The sequence below is a fragment of the Zea mays genome, chromosome 10 (genome assembly GCF_902167145.1).
Source record: "Zea mays cultivar B73 chromosome 10, Zm-B73-REFERENCE-NAM-5.0, whole genome shotgun sequence".
Taxonomy (NCBI): domain Eukaryota; kingdom Viridiplantae; phylum Streptophyta; class Magnoliopsida; order Poales; family Poaceae; genus Zea; species Zea mays.
In genome coordinates, this window is record NC_050105.1 from 151,940,707 (window position 1) to 151,955,275 (window position 14,569).

The 14,569-nt window shown below is 47.0% G+C and overlaps 4 protein-coding genes across 7 annotated transcripts; 3 read left to right on the plus strand and 1 right to left on the minus strand.

Annotated features, from left to right (window-relative positions):
• Positions 1–1,077: 1,077 nt before the first annotated feature.
• Positions 1,078–3,437, plus strand: LOC103642227 (farnesylcysteine lyase). Its single transcript, XM_008665539.3, has 5 exons — positions 1,078–1,823; positions 1,951–2,124; positions 2,306–2,665; positions 2,751–2,929; positions 3,012–3,437. Exons 1-5 carry the CDS (start codon positions 1,230–1,232, stop codon positions 3,289–3,291), a joined length of 1,587 nt encoding a protein of 528 aa, XP_008663761.1. The 5' UTR covers positions 1,078–1,229; the 3' UTR covers positions 3,292–3,437.
• Positions 3,438–4,301: 864 nt separating this feature from the next.
• Positions 4,302–6,035, plus strand: LOC100273277 (Thylakoidal processing peptidase 1 chloroplastic). Its single transcript, NM_001147718.1, has 6 exons — positions 4,302–4,572; positions 4,942–5,010; positions 5,094–5,162; positions 5,232–5,318; positions 5,599–5,666; positions 5,766–6,035. Exons 1-6 carry the CDS (start codon positions 4,327–4,329, stop codon positions 5,833–5,835), a joined length of 609 nt encoding a protein of 202 aa, NP_001141190.1. The 5' UTR covers positions 4,302–4,326; the 3' UTR covers positions 5,836–6,035.
• A 347-nt stretch (positions 6,036–6,382) lies between these two features.
• On the minus strand, positions 6,383–7,544 carry LOC100304041 (thioesterase superfamily member 2). The gene is made up of 3 exons (NM_001165554.3): positions 7,228–7,544; positions 6,998–7,141; positions 6,383–6,901 (listed from the first exon to the last, which is right to left on the minus strand). Exons 1-3 carry the CDS (start codon positions 7,444–7,446, stop codon positions 6,764–6,766), a joined length of 501 nt encoding a protein of 166 aa, NP_001159026.1. The 5' UTR covers positions 7,447–7,544; the 3' UTR covers positions 6,383–6,763.
• Positions 6,980–9,860, plus strand: LOC100276779 (uncharacterized). 4 transcript variants are annotated; one of them, XM_008663515.2, is made up of 7 exons: positions 6,980–7,814; positions 7,951–8,056; positions 8,146–8,307; positions 8,431–8,477; positions 9,118–9,277; positions 9,362–9,448; positions 9,547–9,860. In XM_008663515.2, the coding sequence occupies exons 1-7, from the start codon at positions 7,629–7,631 to the stop codon at positions 9,615–9,617; spliced, it is 819 nt and encodes a 272-aa protein (XP_008661737.1). In that variant the 5' UTR covers positions 6,980–7,628; the 3' UTR covers positions 9,618–9,860. The 4 variants fall into 4 exon arrangements, with proteins under 4 accessions (XP_008661737.1, XP_008661739.1, XP_008661738.1 ...); XM_008663517.2 differs by having other exon boundaries at positions 9,362–9,417; XM_008663516.2 differs by having other exon boundaries at positions 6,981–7,814; positions 9,385–9,417.
• The last annotated feature ends 4,709 nt before the right edge of the window (positions 9,861–14,569 follow it).

Below are 14,569 nucleotides of genomic sequence, written 5' to 3' on the forward strand. Positions count from 1 at the left end.
TCTAAAACCGGGTGTGACACAGCGGCTGTATCCCTCTACGCAGTAATGGCGCTTCAGTCCTCACGGTGGTGGCGAGAAACGAAAGGGGTATAGCGGTGGAAGAATAACAGAGAGGTAGCGATGCGGTCGAGTAAGAAGTCATGGCCTTAAAGCAGGGGCTGCACGTGCCGCGAACTCCGAGTCAACCGGCGGCATTCCCTCGCCGCAACTGCGGTCAGTGCGGAGGTTCGGTGGAGTCGTGGAGACGGTAGCTCCGACCAACGGGGCCCACAACCAGAGGGGCATCAGCGCAGCGCGCGCGAGGAAGTGTTGCCGCAGGCGGTGGTTAGTTGGGCAGCTCGGATTTTTCGGAGGTGTGGTTGCGCGGTGAAGACGACGGCGCTGACATGGTGGGGTCCGCAAGTCAACACGCGGACGCGTTGTCTGGGATGGGCGCGCGAGTGACCGACAACGCGGGCCCGAGCGTCAGCGCCAACAGGTTCGTGGGCTGCGCGGGTTAGAGGTTAAGTGGGCCGCACGATTTGGTTTGGGTCCATCTTGAGTTTTGCCATTTTCTTTTCTTTTCCTTTTTTTTGTTTTGTTTTATCCCCTCTTTCCAAATTCCAAACTTCAAACTAAATTTAAACTTTGTGGCACATTTGTATACAGACTGAATATAAATTTTGGTCATACAAAATATGGTGAAGTCATGTAATTAAATTCTAATTTGTATCGCATAATTATTTATTTCCTTCCTCTCTTCTCCTCAATCTCTAGAATTTAAATTTAGGCTACATCCCAAATTTCTCATTATTATTTTTATTTTTATTCGTAGTATTATGATTTTAAATGCACAAACAAAGATCCAACATGATGCAAAGGTTTATTTTCAGGTGTTATTAATTATTTGTTCTCTTTATATATGGTTATTAACAGGTTACCGTGAGTATGGGGCAAAAACACATAATGAGATCTTCTCTCTCCAAATTGTTTACAAATTGGATATTACAGCCGGTTAGGATAAAACAGCTCAATTTCATAGACCGGCTCCGTCCGGAGCCAATTAGGATAAAACGGCTCCATTTCATAGACCGGCTCCGTCCGAGAGATTTTGGGAGCTCAATGGTTTAACATTTAAGTAGATTTTTTTTATTTTTAGAACCACTTCAATCTACATAAAATCAATGTAAATGGCAATAAATTAGAAAGAGAGCGACTCCATTACCTGGAAACCAAACGTTACTTTAATTATGTACTCAGATCACAAACCACGAAATAGAGAAGCTGACCTTGTAGAGCTGACTATCGGATTCACGGACCAATCCTCGTCTTCTCCCAATTCTCATTGCATCGAATCGGGCTCGATGCTGCCCCTCTCCCTCTTCGTTTCCCTCTTGGTGCTCCATCTCCCCCACGCATCCGCCGACGGCGACATCTGCATCATCGGCGGTGGCATCTCCGGCGCCTCCACCGCCTTCTTCCTCACCAGCTACACCAGCACCCTCGGTGGAGCGCAGCTGCGCGTTTTTGAGCGCCGTCAGAAGGTGGGCGGCCGCCTGGGCACCGTCACTCTCGCGGGCGACAGCTTCGAGGCCGGGGGCTCCATCATCCACCCCCGCAACCTCCACGCGCGCCGCTTCGCCGACCTCCTGGGACTCGCCGTGAAGACCGGCGGCGACGACTGGCTAGGGATCTGGGACGGCAAAAGCTTCGTCTTCCAGACGGCCCGCCCACCTCCTGTCGGCAGCTCCTGGTGGCGGCGCAAGCTGCACAGTCTCGTCAACTCGCTGCTGCTGCTCAGGCGATATGGTCTGTCCCTGCTAAAGATGGACAAGTTTGTCCAGGTTAGGCGAATTCTTCCTTCCTTCTCTTTCCCCAACTAGGATGCACAGATTTGGAACCTGGCGGATTGCAAAAAAAAAAAAAAAACAATAAAAAATAAATAAATGCTGGAGTGAGTGACTGGTGCAGGAAATGTTGCGGCGGTTTATGCTCTTCTACAATGGCATGGAGTCTCGCCCTGTGTTTGCCACGGTTGAGGAGATGCTCCAATGGACGGGTCTCTATGGCCTCACCCGCAGGACCCTTGAGGAGGAGCTGCTGGATGCCGGCCTCAACACCCGAACGATAGCAGAGCTTGTCACTGTATGCTTCTCCTGACATCCTAAGCCACACACATCTCATCCCATGATTGATTATTTACCATGTCGAATGGATGTTTTATTCGTTCTCCAAACCAATTGGAGAGAACAAAACATTCACTAGTACGTACGTAGTATAATTCTGTACCATCTCCAACATGGACCCTGAACAAGATACCTCACAGGTTATCACAAGGATCAACTATGGGCAAAGCACACACATAAGTGGCCTGGCAGGCGCCGTGTCCTTAGCTGGATCTGAGTCAGGATTATGGGCTGTCAAAGGGGGCAACTGGCAGCTAGCTGCCGGATTGCTCAAGACCTCTAATGCTACCTTGCATCTTCAAGAAGGCATAGACTCCATCACTGATGCCGGGGATCACTACGTTCTGAGATCCAATAGTGGGAGCGAATACGAGTGTATGGTGACGGTGGTGGCAACCCCACTCGACGAGCTGAACATTACGTTTAGCCCTCCAATCTCCATTCCGCCGAGGAAGATGCAGCACACACATGCGACCTTTGTGAGAGGCATATTGAACCCGGTAACTATATATTGTCCTTCTTTTGAGTAGCAAAATGGATGTAACTGATAGATAGATAGATGAAGACGAGGTTGTCAACTTTCAGGGATATTTTGGTCTGAACTCGGCATCAGATATTCCAGAGCTGATTGGTACCCTAGAGCTCCCTGATATCCCTTTCTCCTGCATCTCTGTTCTGAAGAGGTACAGCGAAGGCGACATGGCGGCGTACAAGATGTTTTCACGGGCAAAGCTGGATGATGGTTTGCTGGATCAGATCTTCAGGTACGTAGCAGCTTGATTGATCTTCAGGTACGTAGCAGTTTGATTGATGGATCAGATCATATCGTGGTTGCTGGCATGGCAGGGCTCGGATAGAGACGATCCGGATCAACTGGGCTGCTTACCCGCACTACCAAGCCCCAGAGGAGTTTGCTCCGATAGTGTTGGACGGGAAGCAGCTGTACTACGTGAACACCTTTGAGAGCGCCGCGAGCGCCATAGAGACGGGTGCTGTAGCAGCAGAGAACGTGGCGCGGCTCATCATCTCCAGGCTCTCTCTACTACCGCAGGCACAGCAGCAGCAGCCTCATATCATCAAGTCATTCGCCGAACAAGAATCCCAGCGTCGCCATGTAGACCTGTGAAATGTTGTAATGGCATTGTAGCCAGTTTTATCCCAGCTAGCATTTTGGTACATTTATTTATGTATTTGACCAATGGTTTGGTTTGTAAATGGATGATATAGTTAGTAATTGTTAGCGCCGATCTAGATGTCTAGACGTCGATCATTGCGATGAGTATCGGCGATGGTGCTCTCTGTGGAAGCGTTAACAGTCCACGACCGAGGGTCCACGACCGAGGGTCGGATGGTCCGCACGTGCGCAGAGGCGACGTAGTTTGCCAACAACACCTGGATCTTGCTCTCGGGGGATCTAGTCGAGGAGGAGAGATCCTAAGGTTTGTCTTAGGATCGACATACCACTCAAGACGCCTCTAAACGACGTAGAGCAGGAGAGAGGTGAAGATTAGAGGGAGAAAACTATGTTATTGTCTACTCTAGAATACAATGTAAAGAAAAGATATATTGATTGTTTGGTCGATTGTTGGTGATTGCAATCGATCGTACTTCTTAATATATATAAGGAGAGGTCTAGATCCGTTCTTAGACATCCTCCAACAGCTCCCGCGAGATTAGAGGGATAAACACGCGAGTAGATAATGTTTAATCGTTTGATCTAATCTTATCATGGACCGACGCGTCTATAGCTATATTATCTGTAGGCCGGACCGTCCGTGCCTCAATGTGGAACCATCCAGCCATGTACAGTGCTTAACAGTAATCACACTACTACTAAATTTGGTTGACAGTTTTTGCTCCTGGAACTAATAGTATTGTTGATGATATAATAGTACTCTACATCGCAGGACGATAGCTTAGGTGGGCTGGACCGGGCGAAAGATAGATGGGCCGGTCCACATCGCAGGACGATGGACAAAAGCAACTCTGGAGTTTGAGCCGTGTGCCCGTGTATGTGTGTGTCTTGGAGTGGAAGCAACCAGGAAGAGCACACGGAAGAAGAGTAGTGAGCACGGAACCCCACCAGGCAGAGGCAGTAAGCCACCAGCTGCAGCCGCCAGCACAGCGCAGGGCAGAGGGAGAGGGAGGGCACCGGCACACCATGGCCGTGGGGGGCCTTCTGCGGGGCCTCGTTTCGCCCCCCGCCTGGCTACCCTGCCATGAGCTCTTCGCCTCCTGGCACCACTGGCTTCCCTCCCTCCCGCGCCTCCGCCCGCCCGCATCCGACGGCTTCAAGCTTCTCTTGGTGCTGCTGCTCTTCTCCGCCGCTCTAGCCGAGGTCCGCTACATCGCCTCCTCCTCCATGGCGCCCACGCTTCGTCCAGGCGACCGAGCCGTCGCCGAGAAGGTCAATCCGCCTTGTCTGCTCGCCCCTTTCCTTCCCTTCCCTTCCCACTGCTTTTATTTCTAGTGCTACAATAAGGGCAATGCGTGCGCTGTTCTTTCAATTCTTAGACTAGTACTGTATACATGGATCCCTGCTTCTTAGATTGGTTTGGTAGTGTAGTAGATCCACGCTGCCTGCCTGATACCACAGGTACCTTGCTTCATTTTTGACTGCTTCTCACTTGGTCATGCATGACCCAAGCACCTTTTCTTCATAGCACAGCATAGCATAGCACCAGCACGCTAAAATTTATTAGGTAAATCTTTAACAAACCAGGCAGCTTCATTGTTATCCATTGAACTTAATAACATGCTCCACGCCATTTCCCAGGTTACATACTTGTTCCGGAGGCCATCTATTGGGGATATAGTGTTTTTCAAAGTACCGACTGCTGTGCAGGTTTGCCTTCTCCACTTTTCAATCAGATCCTCCCGTTGCCCTTGCCCACCCTGAAAATATAATGTGCCGGTTCCAATTTTCAGAATTATGGTGTCAATAAGGATGTTGTCTTTATTAAGAGAGTATTGGCAACACCAGGAGACTTCATTGAGGTAAAATAAAATGCATCACTAGCTCCATTGAGGTAAAAACGCATCCTCCTCCTCTTATGTTGTTTACAGGTCCGACAAGGGCAGCTTATTGTAAATGGTGTCGCACTAAAGGAGCATTACGCAGCAGCAACGTCATTGTACACAATGGAAGCAATGGTTGGTTTGTGCATACATCTCTAAACCTGGCTGTGAGCATTGTCTCCTTGAACAACATTGAGGAGTTGATATTGCCAGGTCCAGAGATCTTTAAAAGTCACAAGAAAGAAGATGATCAAAAACTGGACTGGCTGCTCCATGTTGTTGACTTCTTGAGTGCCCCGTTGTAATCAATCGATCAATGGGCCTCAGATGGTGGATGATCTTTTTCTTATTGGATGGATGGGTGGGTACCTGGATCCTCAGTCAGCTGAAAGTAAGTATTCTCGTACTCCTGCAGCGCCTTCCTGAAGGTCACGTATTTGTCATGGGTGACAACCGCAATAACAGCTGTGATTCTCGTGCCTGGTAAGAAACACCTTTCTCCCGTTCTAGCAATATCTCAAATTTCATCTGTTTTACTACACGATCAGAGCCTAACAGTAATAGTGGTGCTTTTGGTTTCAGGGGGCCTCTTCCCGTTGCCAACATCGTTGGAAGGTACATGACATCATTTACAAGATCCTCTTTCCAGTAACTGGGGTTCCACTCAATGTTCGTCCTCATAAATCAATCATAGTTAGAGAGTTGTGGAGCCAGGCGGCTGCTATCTTGTCAATTTGTAGCGATGTTTGTTGTATATGATTCTCACTTAATTTGGACATGCATGATTGTGTACTTGTGTTGTTATAAAGTAAGCATGTTTTGTTGTTGTATATGATCGCACTTAATTTGGACATGCATGATTGTGTACTTGTGTTGTTATAAAGTAAGCATGTTTTGTTCCAACACTCCACAAATTGGGCGCTATTTTTAATGGGAATTTCACAGCACTCTTTCTAACACCGCCACATCATCAAAATTAGTAACTAAGGATGTCTTTCAATGCAAGGTTTCACCTCACTATTCTATAGACTAAATATCAATTAAATGTTGCAACTCAGTAACCAATAGAAATTAGTAAAATATGTGAAGGTAAAGCAGATTACTCTCTCAAATGGAGGTTTGTGAAACTCAATTCTATCCTCCTAAATACTATGCCATGTCATTAATAAAAAATCTATTAAATACACATGAAACTAGCCTATTGTTTTAGCTTTAGCACAATGCAAGAACTAGCTAGGTACACATGTTTATCAGCCATGTCTTTTGTTTTATGTACAAGAAAAAGTTCCAGACAAAGCCACACATCCACATGCAATGCCTGAAGCTCAGGCTCATACATATATACAAGTATTTGCTGTATACTGTAGTTTAGTTTAATGCAATCCGAGGAAGACTCATAACACAAGAATAATAAGTAGCTGAGATGATGGTTGAGTAACAGTAATACAGCATCATGATTCAGAGTTTACTAACACCAAGATATAATGTAGAGTAGTAACAACACTTGCTGTCGAACCAAACCACACCCTGCTTGCTTGCTGCTACCATATCCCCGTATATATGGGAGGCAGCATCATGATTCAGAGTTTACTAACACCAAGATATTTGGAGTAGCGAGCTTGGGCGATGATTTTGCCAGATTTCTTCTTCAGTTCCACAACGGCAACCCCTACTGCCTTGCCAGCGCGAAGAACCTTCGCCTCGATATCAATCTCTTCCTGTAAAAAAACATCTCATGTCTGTCAGTGTCAATCATACCAATTGGGTAATCTTGTTGCAGTCAATCATACCAATTGGATAATTTGCTTACTCACATCAGCAAAAGCAGCATCAAGGTAGGAGATGTTCATCTCAAGGGGTGAGCCCCTGGTGCGTAGCCCGGCAGTGGCGAAGGCGGCGGAGGCAACCAGATCCACGAGGGAGGCGGTTGCGCCGCCGTGCAGGAAGCCGCCCGAGTTCTGCCTCATTCAGGGATCAGGGAGGATTCAGAACTCGACTCGGGGGCAGAGAGAGAGAGAGAGAGAGAGAGAGAGAGTTGGCTCACGAGTAGTCTGGAGGGCACGTTGAAGTGGCAGAGGAGTGTGCCGGGCTGGAGGGCCTGGACGACGCGGATTCCCCTCAGGACGAAGGCGTCGTAGAACCCCGAGGGCAAGCTCGGTAGCGCCTCCGCCTCTGCCTCACTCGTGAAGGTCTCCTCCAGCAGCCGCCTCGCCGTTTCCAACGACTTGTTCTCCCCACCGAAATCGCCCGAGTCGGAGGCCATCGCAATTGGATTCCCCTCCCGCTCCCGTTCCCTTTCCCTCCCCACCAGAATCGTTAATCGAGGAGGACGACCAAAGCGAGAAAGAAAGAGACAGGCGGAGAGGCGCCCGCCACGTCTTTACGCTTTCAAAGGCAACTCACGTAATCCCTACGTGAACAGCGTCTTCCTTCCTGCCGGCGCCGATGGCGAGCATGGCAGCCGTCTTCGGCGAGGCCAAGCCGGACAAATCCAACAAAGATGCCGATGCTCTCCTGCGCCGACCCGTGCTCTTCCACGCCCACTCCCAGGGCGGCCTCCGCGTCGTCGCCACCGACCTCCACTCCTTCGCTTGGCATCGCTCCCTCGACCTCGACGGCCTCCGCGACCTCGTGCGTTGCGTGCATCTCTCTCTCTCTCTCTCTCTCTCTCTCTCTCCATTGCAATCCGTTGATGTTTGCGTCTTGTGTTGCTGGATCGACCGATGGTTGCGTCGCGCCGCCCCCAAATTCAAATCCAAATCCGAAGCAAGATGACGTTGGCATCGCTGGCTCCTGCTCCGACTTCCTCGACTACCTCTATTCTTCCTTGTCTTCCGACCAAGTCAGGCTCTTCTTCCCTGCCGCGGCCCTAGGTATTCAGTTCATATCTTCTCCATCCTACCCTGCCTGGCTGAACGTCTGAACCTGAACGCCTTCGCCTACTGCACGATGTCGTATGCAGGTCCTGATACTGCTGAGCTTGTGGCTACCAAGGCAAAGGGACTACCTCGCATCACTCTCTCTCTCGATAGAGTTGCCGCATCTGCGCTCAAAGATGTCATTGCTGATTTCTCCCTTGCGCTCTATGAATCTTACAAGACCAGGCAGGAACATGCATCCAGAGGTGGTTGTTCTTTTCGCTTATACTTATTTCTTCATTTATCCATATCTTAGTTTTTAACCACAACAAGGAAATCTCAACTTAACTATCATCTCCGTGCCCAATTTTGTTTTCCTTCCTTTGCAGAACAAGAACGAGTGTCACAGCTCATGGAAAATCTAGACTCTGAAAGAGTATGTTATCCTACCATCACTGCCTATATTAGTACGAATTTGGTACTGGTGCTCTCATTTATGCTGGTGCTTGATGAATACAGTTGGGTACACAATGTCTAAGATAGCTTACTCATTTGACATACATATTTGCCTGTCAGAATGTCAATCAATTTAGCAGGCTACCCTGGGTCACCATAGAATTTTAAAGCAATTTTTGGCAGCCTAAAAACTAGCGCTTGGCTGTTTATAATGTAATATAGATTCTTATTTTCAGTGGTTCATACTTTTCGTGAAATCCTTTTGAGTCATGAAATTAAGATCCAACACGTTGGTTTTCATGTGTTAGCCTAGCGCTATAACATACTCCCTCCATTTTTATTTATTTGACGCCGCTTAGTGCAATTTTATACTACACAGTGGCAAATAAATATCCTTAGTGCAATTTTATACTACATAGCAACAAATAAAAACAAACGGAGGTAGTATTAGATATCATTTCATTTTTCTCAGTTTCGAGAGAACCATTGGGTTTCATTGTGATCTAATACAGCAAAATACTTCATTCCTATGCAGTTTTCTTGGTTCAATATTTGGGCATTCAGAATGCATTGTGGTGATGTTTGTTGCCCCTGGATACATTTATTGTTGTCTTTCACAGGAAAAAAACGAAGTAATGCAAAAGCAACTTGAAGCCCTTTCATTCCTCGACAAAAGAAAGGCTACAAAGCCAAAGCTTGTGACTGATAAGTTTCCAAGTGTGTCGGGTGCACCTCCAAGCTCTGATCAAATGATTGTTGCTGTACAGCAGCAAACACCAGGTTGCGTGCTTTTTTTTTTGAGTAAACTACATGGCTTCTTCTTGATGCATACTTCCAAGTAAGAAAGAATCAAAACTGTGTCAGCTTATGGATTTGCAAACCTGCAGTGGCTTTACCTAGCAAAGTTCCTCCTGCTAAAGGTACGAAGCGCGTGGCCCCTTTGCCTCGGAGGTTGTACACAACCGTTGTAACACTACTTTTATGAGTTGGAATAAAAATCCATATCTGGTATCGTGCTGGTACTGATGCTTTCTGTTATTCTTGATTAGGGCAAGAGTACGAGGAGCTTTGTTGCAAGATACTGAAGAAAATGCTGATGATAATACTTAGATATTGCTGATTTATCAGCATTGATTAACTCTTTGGCATGTAAACTTATTAGTACATTTCTGCTGGACTTATGTCAAACTTGTGGAATTAAAGTACACGCAGCTCATGGTGTAGAAAAGGTATGAGACTGTGTTCCTACAAGAAAGGATTGTTTCCCTAGAATATTGTGGCTTTTGAACTCGTCTGTGATGCTGCTTTGATCTCGATGAGCTTAGGGTGCCTATCAATACACATCTATAGCTGTTTCAGTGAAGTTTTCTTCTATTCTTTAAAAATTTAAATAGTGTATTGTGGATTGTGAACTTTATTAAAGATGAGTAGCGTGAACAAGTTGAGCAGCCGTTTTGCCGTGCTAGCAACTTGGGGCAGCTACGAATAGAATGTAACTTTGAACGACTGTACAAATGAAGGTTCCTATTGGTTGATCCCCATCCTCAAGTTTTCTAGGGGCAGCCAGTTTCGCCTTGAATTGAAGAGTGGATTGTAGCTCATTGATTTCCTGCAAATTTGTGTTTTATCTTGCACTTGCTCGAATTGAATGATGGATAGCAGCTCATTTTACTCAACAATATCTCAAACCAGTACCTTAAATTGAAACTAATCGATTACCAGTGCATTGCGACGGCCCATAACAATACCCACGTAAATTATTCACCAAAAAAATCTCAAGATTTTTTATTGGTTGTCTTCACTCTTCGCATAATATTTTTTATGAACACACGGGTACCACAAGCAGTAAATCAGAGACCACCATCCCTCGTCTCCCCCACTTTCAAGGTTTCGTAGAGCAAGAGAGGAAGGGAAGAGACGGGTATACCTGTTCGTTGCTGGAGAAGTACACAACGAGTACCTAGACATCTAGAGGCGACATAGGTAGTATACCGCTAGATATATAGGTAGAGAGCACGCAAGCGGAGAAAGAAGCTCAACCGGAGCAGCTCCAAACCAAGAGGCACCCGCATCAGGCGTCAGTCCGAGAAGGGCGAGGAATGCAAGTGTCTTCCCAGCCCTGGACCCGCCGAAGCGACACAACACCACCACCAACTCCGTCGCATATGCCTACTGCTGTCACGCTATGGGCTTTAGTTGTCCAATATCTCAGACCTGGACTCCTCATCGCTAGGATAATCTAAGCGTGACAGGCGCCACCATGTACTCCTCGATAGCACGCACGGAGAAAGGCCAGGAGCATGACCGACTCGCCCCGTACCCGCGTCGACGAGCGTCGGTCGGCTCGCGGCTGCGACCATGGGCGGGGGTAGCAGGTTGGGAAGGAAGAACAGGGCGAAGGCCGAGAAGACGAACAGGATGTCCGACGACGGCGAAAATGATGGTGCGCGCATGATGTGAAACGTCCTCGTGGACGTGCAATAGCCACTGCGCGAGTCGGTGTCGGGGCTGGTGTCGGACGAATACGAGGAGAAGGCACCTACTCCTACACCCTCTGCCGAGAATGGGATGGCGCGGAGGTGGAGTCATGAGGAGAGAGAGAAAAGAAGTAGAATGACGAACGAGATGGTGGCAACTGAGCCGAGGACCATCATTATCATGTGCAGGTATAGATGGCCATATGAGTCGTGTCTAGCGAGCCGGCCCGAGGCATGACCAATTTTAATAGTGACTGGCCAACCGGGCACGAGCGCCGTGCGGTGCTTGGGCCGTAGCCTCGGCCCGTAGTGCTAGCCCAGCCCGACACAATTATTTTTTTATTTTACAAAAAAATCATATATACAGATATACAATTTATATTCACTATTATAAACACCTGAGTACGATGTTCTACTGATTAAATAGTTTCACCTATCCATCAGGGTGTGGGTTCAAACCCCACATGTTGCAGTGCTTTTTAATATTTTACGCTGAGTTGAAGAAATCACCTGCTGCAGTGCTTTTTAATATTTTACGCTGAGTTGAGTTGAAGAAATGTAGGGACATTTTTATAAAAAGATAACGCAGGGCGATCGTTGAAACAAACTGGTGCTTTAAGTATAGTAGAGATATTGGCTCTACGCAGGAAAAATACTCCAACAATGTCTTATTTTATAAAATTTGATCAAAAAATTATAGGGCATTGAAAGTCGCATAGAGGGGGTGAATAGGCGAAACCTGAAATTTATAAACTTAAACACACACTAGAGCCAGAGTTAGCGTTAGAATCAAAACCGAGGCGGAAGATTGTTTCTTTTACCACGAGTTGCTCAACTGATGCGGATGACGTTTGAGACCAAACTCAAATTGATATTACCAAGGAAACTTTAGAGAGAGAAAAGAGAGCAAACAAATCAAACGAGAATCAAAGCGAGTGAACACGGTGATTTATTTTACCAAGGTTCGATTCCAAAGAACCTAGTCCCCGTTGAAGAGGCCACAAAGGACGGGTCTATTTCAACCCTTTCCCTCTCTCAAACGGTCACTTAGACCGAGTGAACCTTCTCCTTAATCAATCGGGTCACTAAGACCCCGCAAGGATCACAACACACTTAGATGTCTCTTGCTAGCTTTACAAAGCACTTAAGAATTAGAATGGGAAAGGAAGAAGGCAATCCAAGCAACAAGAGCGCAAATGAACACAAATGATCTCTCAAGTTTCTAAGCACTAGAGTTGATTTTGGAAACTTGGAGTGGATTGAATGCTTTGAATGTGTCTTTGAGTGGTTGGCTTTGCTCTTGTATTGAATGGGAAGTTCAGAATACTTGGATGACTTTGAATGAGGTGGTTGGGGGGTATTTATAGCCCCCCAACTACTTCCTAGTCGTTGGTTGTTTTTGTTGGCGATGGGCACACCGGACAGTCCGGTGGCGCACCAGACAGTCACTGTTCACTGTCCGATGCGCGCCACGTCAGCACGCCCGTTGGGGTTTGGAGCTGTTGACCGTTGGAATCTTTTGTCCTTTTGCTTCACCGGACAGTCCTGTGGCACACCGGACATGTCCGGTGACCTCTGACTTCGCTGCTCTGGCTTATGCGCGGCACTGTTCATCACTGTTCATATTTGCAGTCGACCATTGACGCGCAGGGAGTCGTTGCTCCGCTGGCTCACCGGACAGTCCGGCGAATTATAGCGGAGTGCGCCTGGTGAATTCTCGAGAGTGGCCAGTTCGTTAGGTCTGGGCCTGGTGTCCGGTGCACAGGGGCGGAGGGCCCATTGTGGCTTATTATGGCCCAAGCCATACCAAAGAAAAAAGGTCCGCCAGCCCAACATCTAAACCCTAAACATGATTCACTCCCTTAAGCCTTAGAACACAGCCGCCGGCCGCCACTCAGCCGCCCTTCTGCTTCCGCCCGCCGTTCGCCGAGCCGTCGAGGCCGAGACCGAGACGCCGAGTGACCACGCGCCCACGCCTGTGCCGCTGTGCCTTCTGCCGCTGCCTTCCACACTCCGCAGTTCCGCTCTAGCCGCGGCGGCAGCACGCGCACACGCCGACGCGCCGTGGGCCGTGGCGTCAGCCACTCAGCGTCCGGACCGGCGGCGGCAAAGGCAGCAGCCGCGCCGGGAGGAGCATCCGGCTGGGCCAGTCACTGGCGAGTGTCGTCCGCCCGGTCCCTCTCCCGCGCGACGCGCCGAGCTCCGCCTGTCAGCCCGCCGCTCACCGGACTGTGTCCCTACGTCCACCGGATTCCACCCTGTTGGACATGGCAGTCGGCACACAGTAGACGCCCACGCGGCCACGCCTATAATTGTAAGCAAAATCAGAGGTACGACAGTTACATATTTTATAGCAATTTATTCTCATTTTAGACAATGTTCTATTTCTTTATATATATCGCTAGTTGTTCTACAAGTTGATTATTTGTATGCTAAATATTATACGGTCTAGAGTCATACCTAAAATTTTTTTCGTCCTCCGCCACTGCCGGTGCACACCGGACAGTGTCCGGTGCGCCACTTGGCAGCACACTCTCATGTCTTGCTCCAAATTTTGTTTGTGTCCCCAACTGATTTTTTTCTTGGTTTGTGTTGAACCTTATGCACCTGAGATAAATGACATCTAGCCAAACTAGTTAGTCCACGTGGTTTGTGTTGGTCGTCAACCACCAAAATCGATTATAGGAAATGATTAGGTCCATTTCCCTTTCAATCTCCACCTTTTTGGTGATTGATGCCAACACTAACCAAAGCAAATAAGAACTGTAGAAATGTAACTAGTTTGAAATTGAGATAGATGTGCATAGGTTACTTAGAATTAAACCAATGAAAGACTTTATACATATGTCTAAGAATGAATGGATTGCTTTTCTCTTATTTAACATTTTGGACCACATTTGCACCACTTGATTGTTTTCTTTTGGAAAAATCTTTTGCAAATAGTCAAAGGGTATAGAAATATGATTGCAAGAAGAATTTTGAAGATTTGAAATTCCTCCCCCTGTTTTAAATGCTTTTCCTTTGACTAAATGAAAGCTCCCCCTGAAGAAAATCGCCCCTTAGCTTTCAAGAGTTTTTTTTTGAAACATTTTTCCATTTTTGAAATAGATGCCAAAAATGAAATTATACCAATTGAAATCTCTACACTTATTGAAAATTTGAAGCCAAATGAGATACCAATTGAAAATCTATTTTGTGGCCAATTGAAAAAAAATCATACTCATTGAAGTCAAATAAGATACCAATTGAAATAAACACTTTCTTTATTGAAAATTTTTGATACCAATTTGAAATATATACTAATTTTTTTGTTAAAATGGTGGTGCGGTCCTTTTGCTTTGGGCTTAATGCTTTCTCCCCCTTTGGCATTAATCGTCAAAAACGAAGAACCTGAGAGCCCTATATACTTTTTCTCCCCCTTTGGGGCCTAATACTTTCTCAAATGGTAAAGTAAATATGAGTGAAGGGTTATACCAATTGAGAGTTCGCGGAGTAACGGCAAAGGGTAAATGATACCGTCAAAGTTTGGAGTGGAAGCCTTGTCTTTGCCGAATACTTCATTTCCCCTTTCAATCTAAGACTAATCATAGGGATA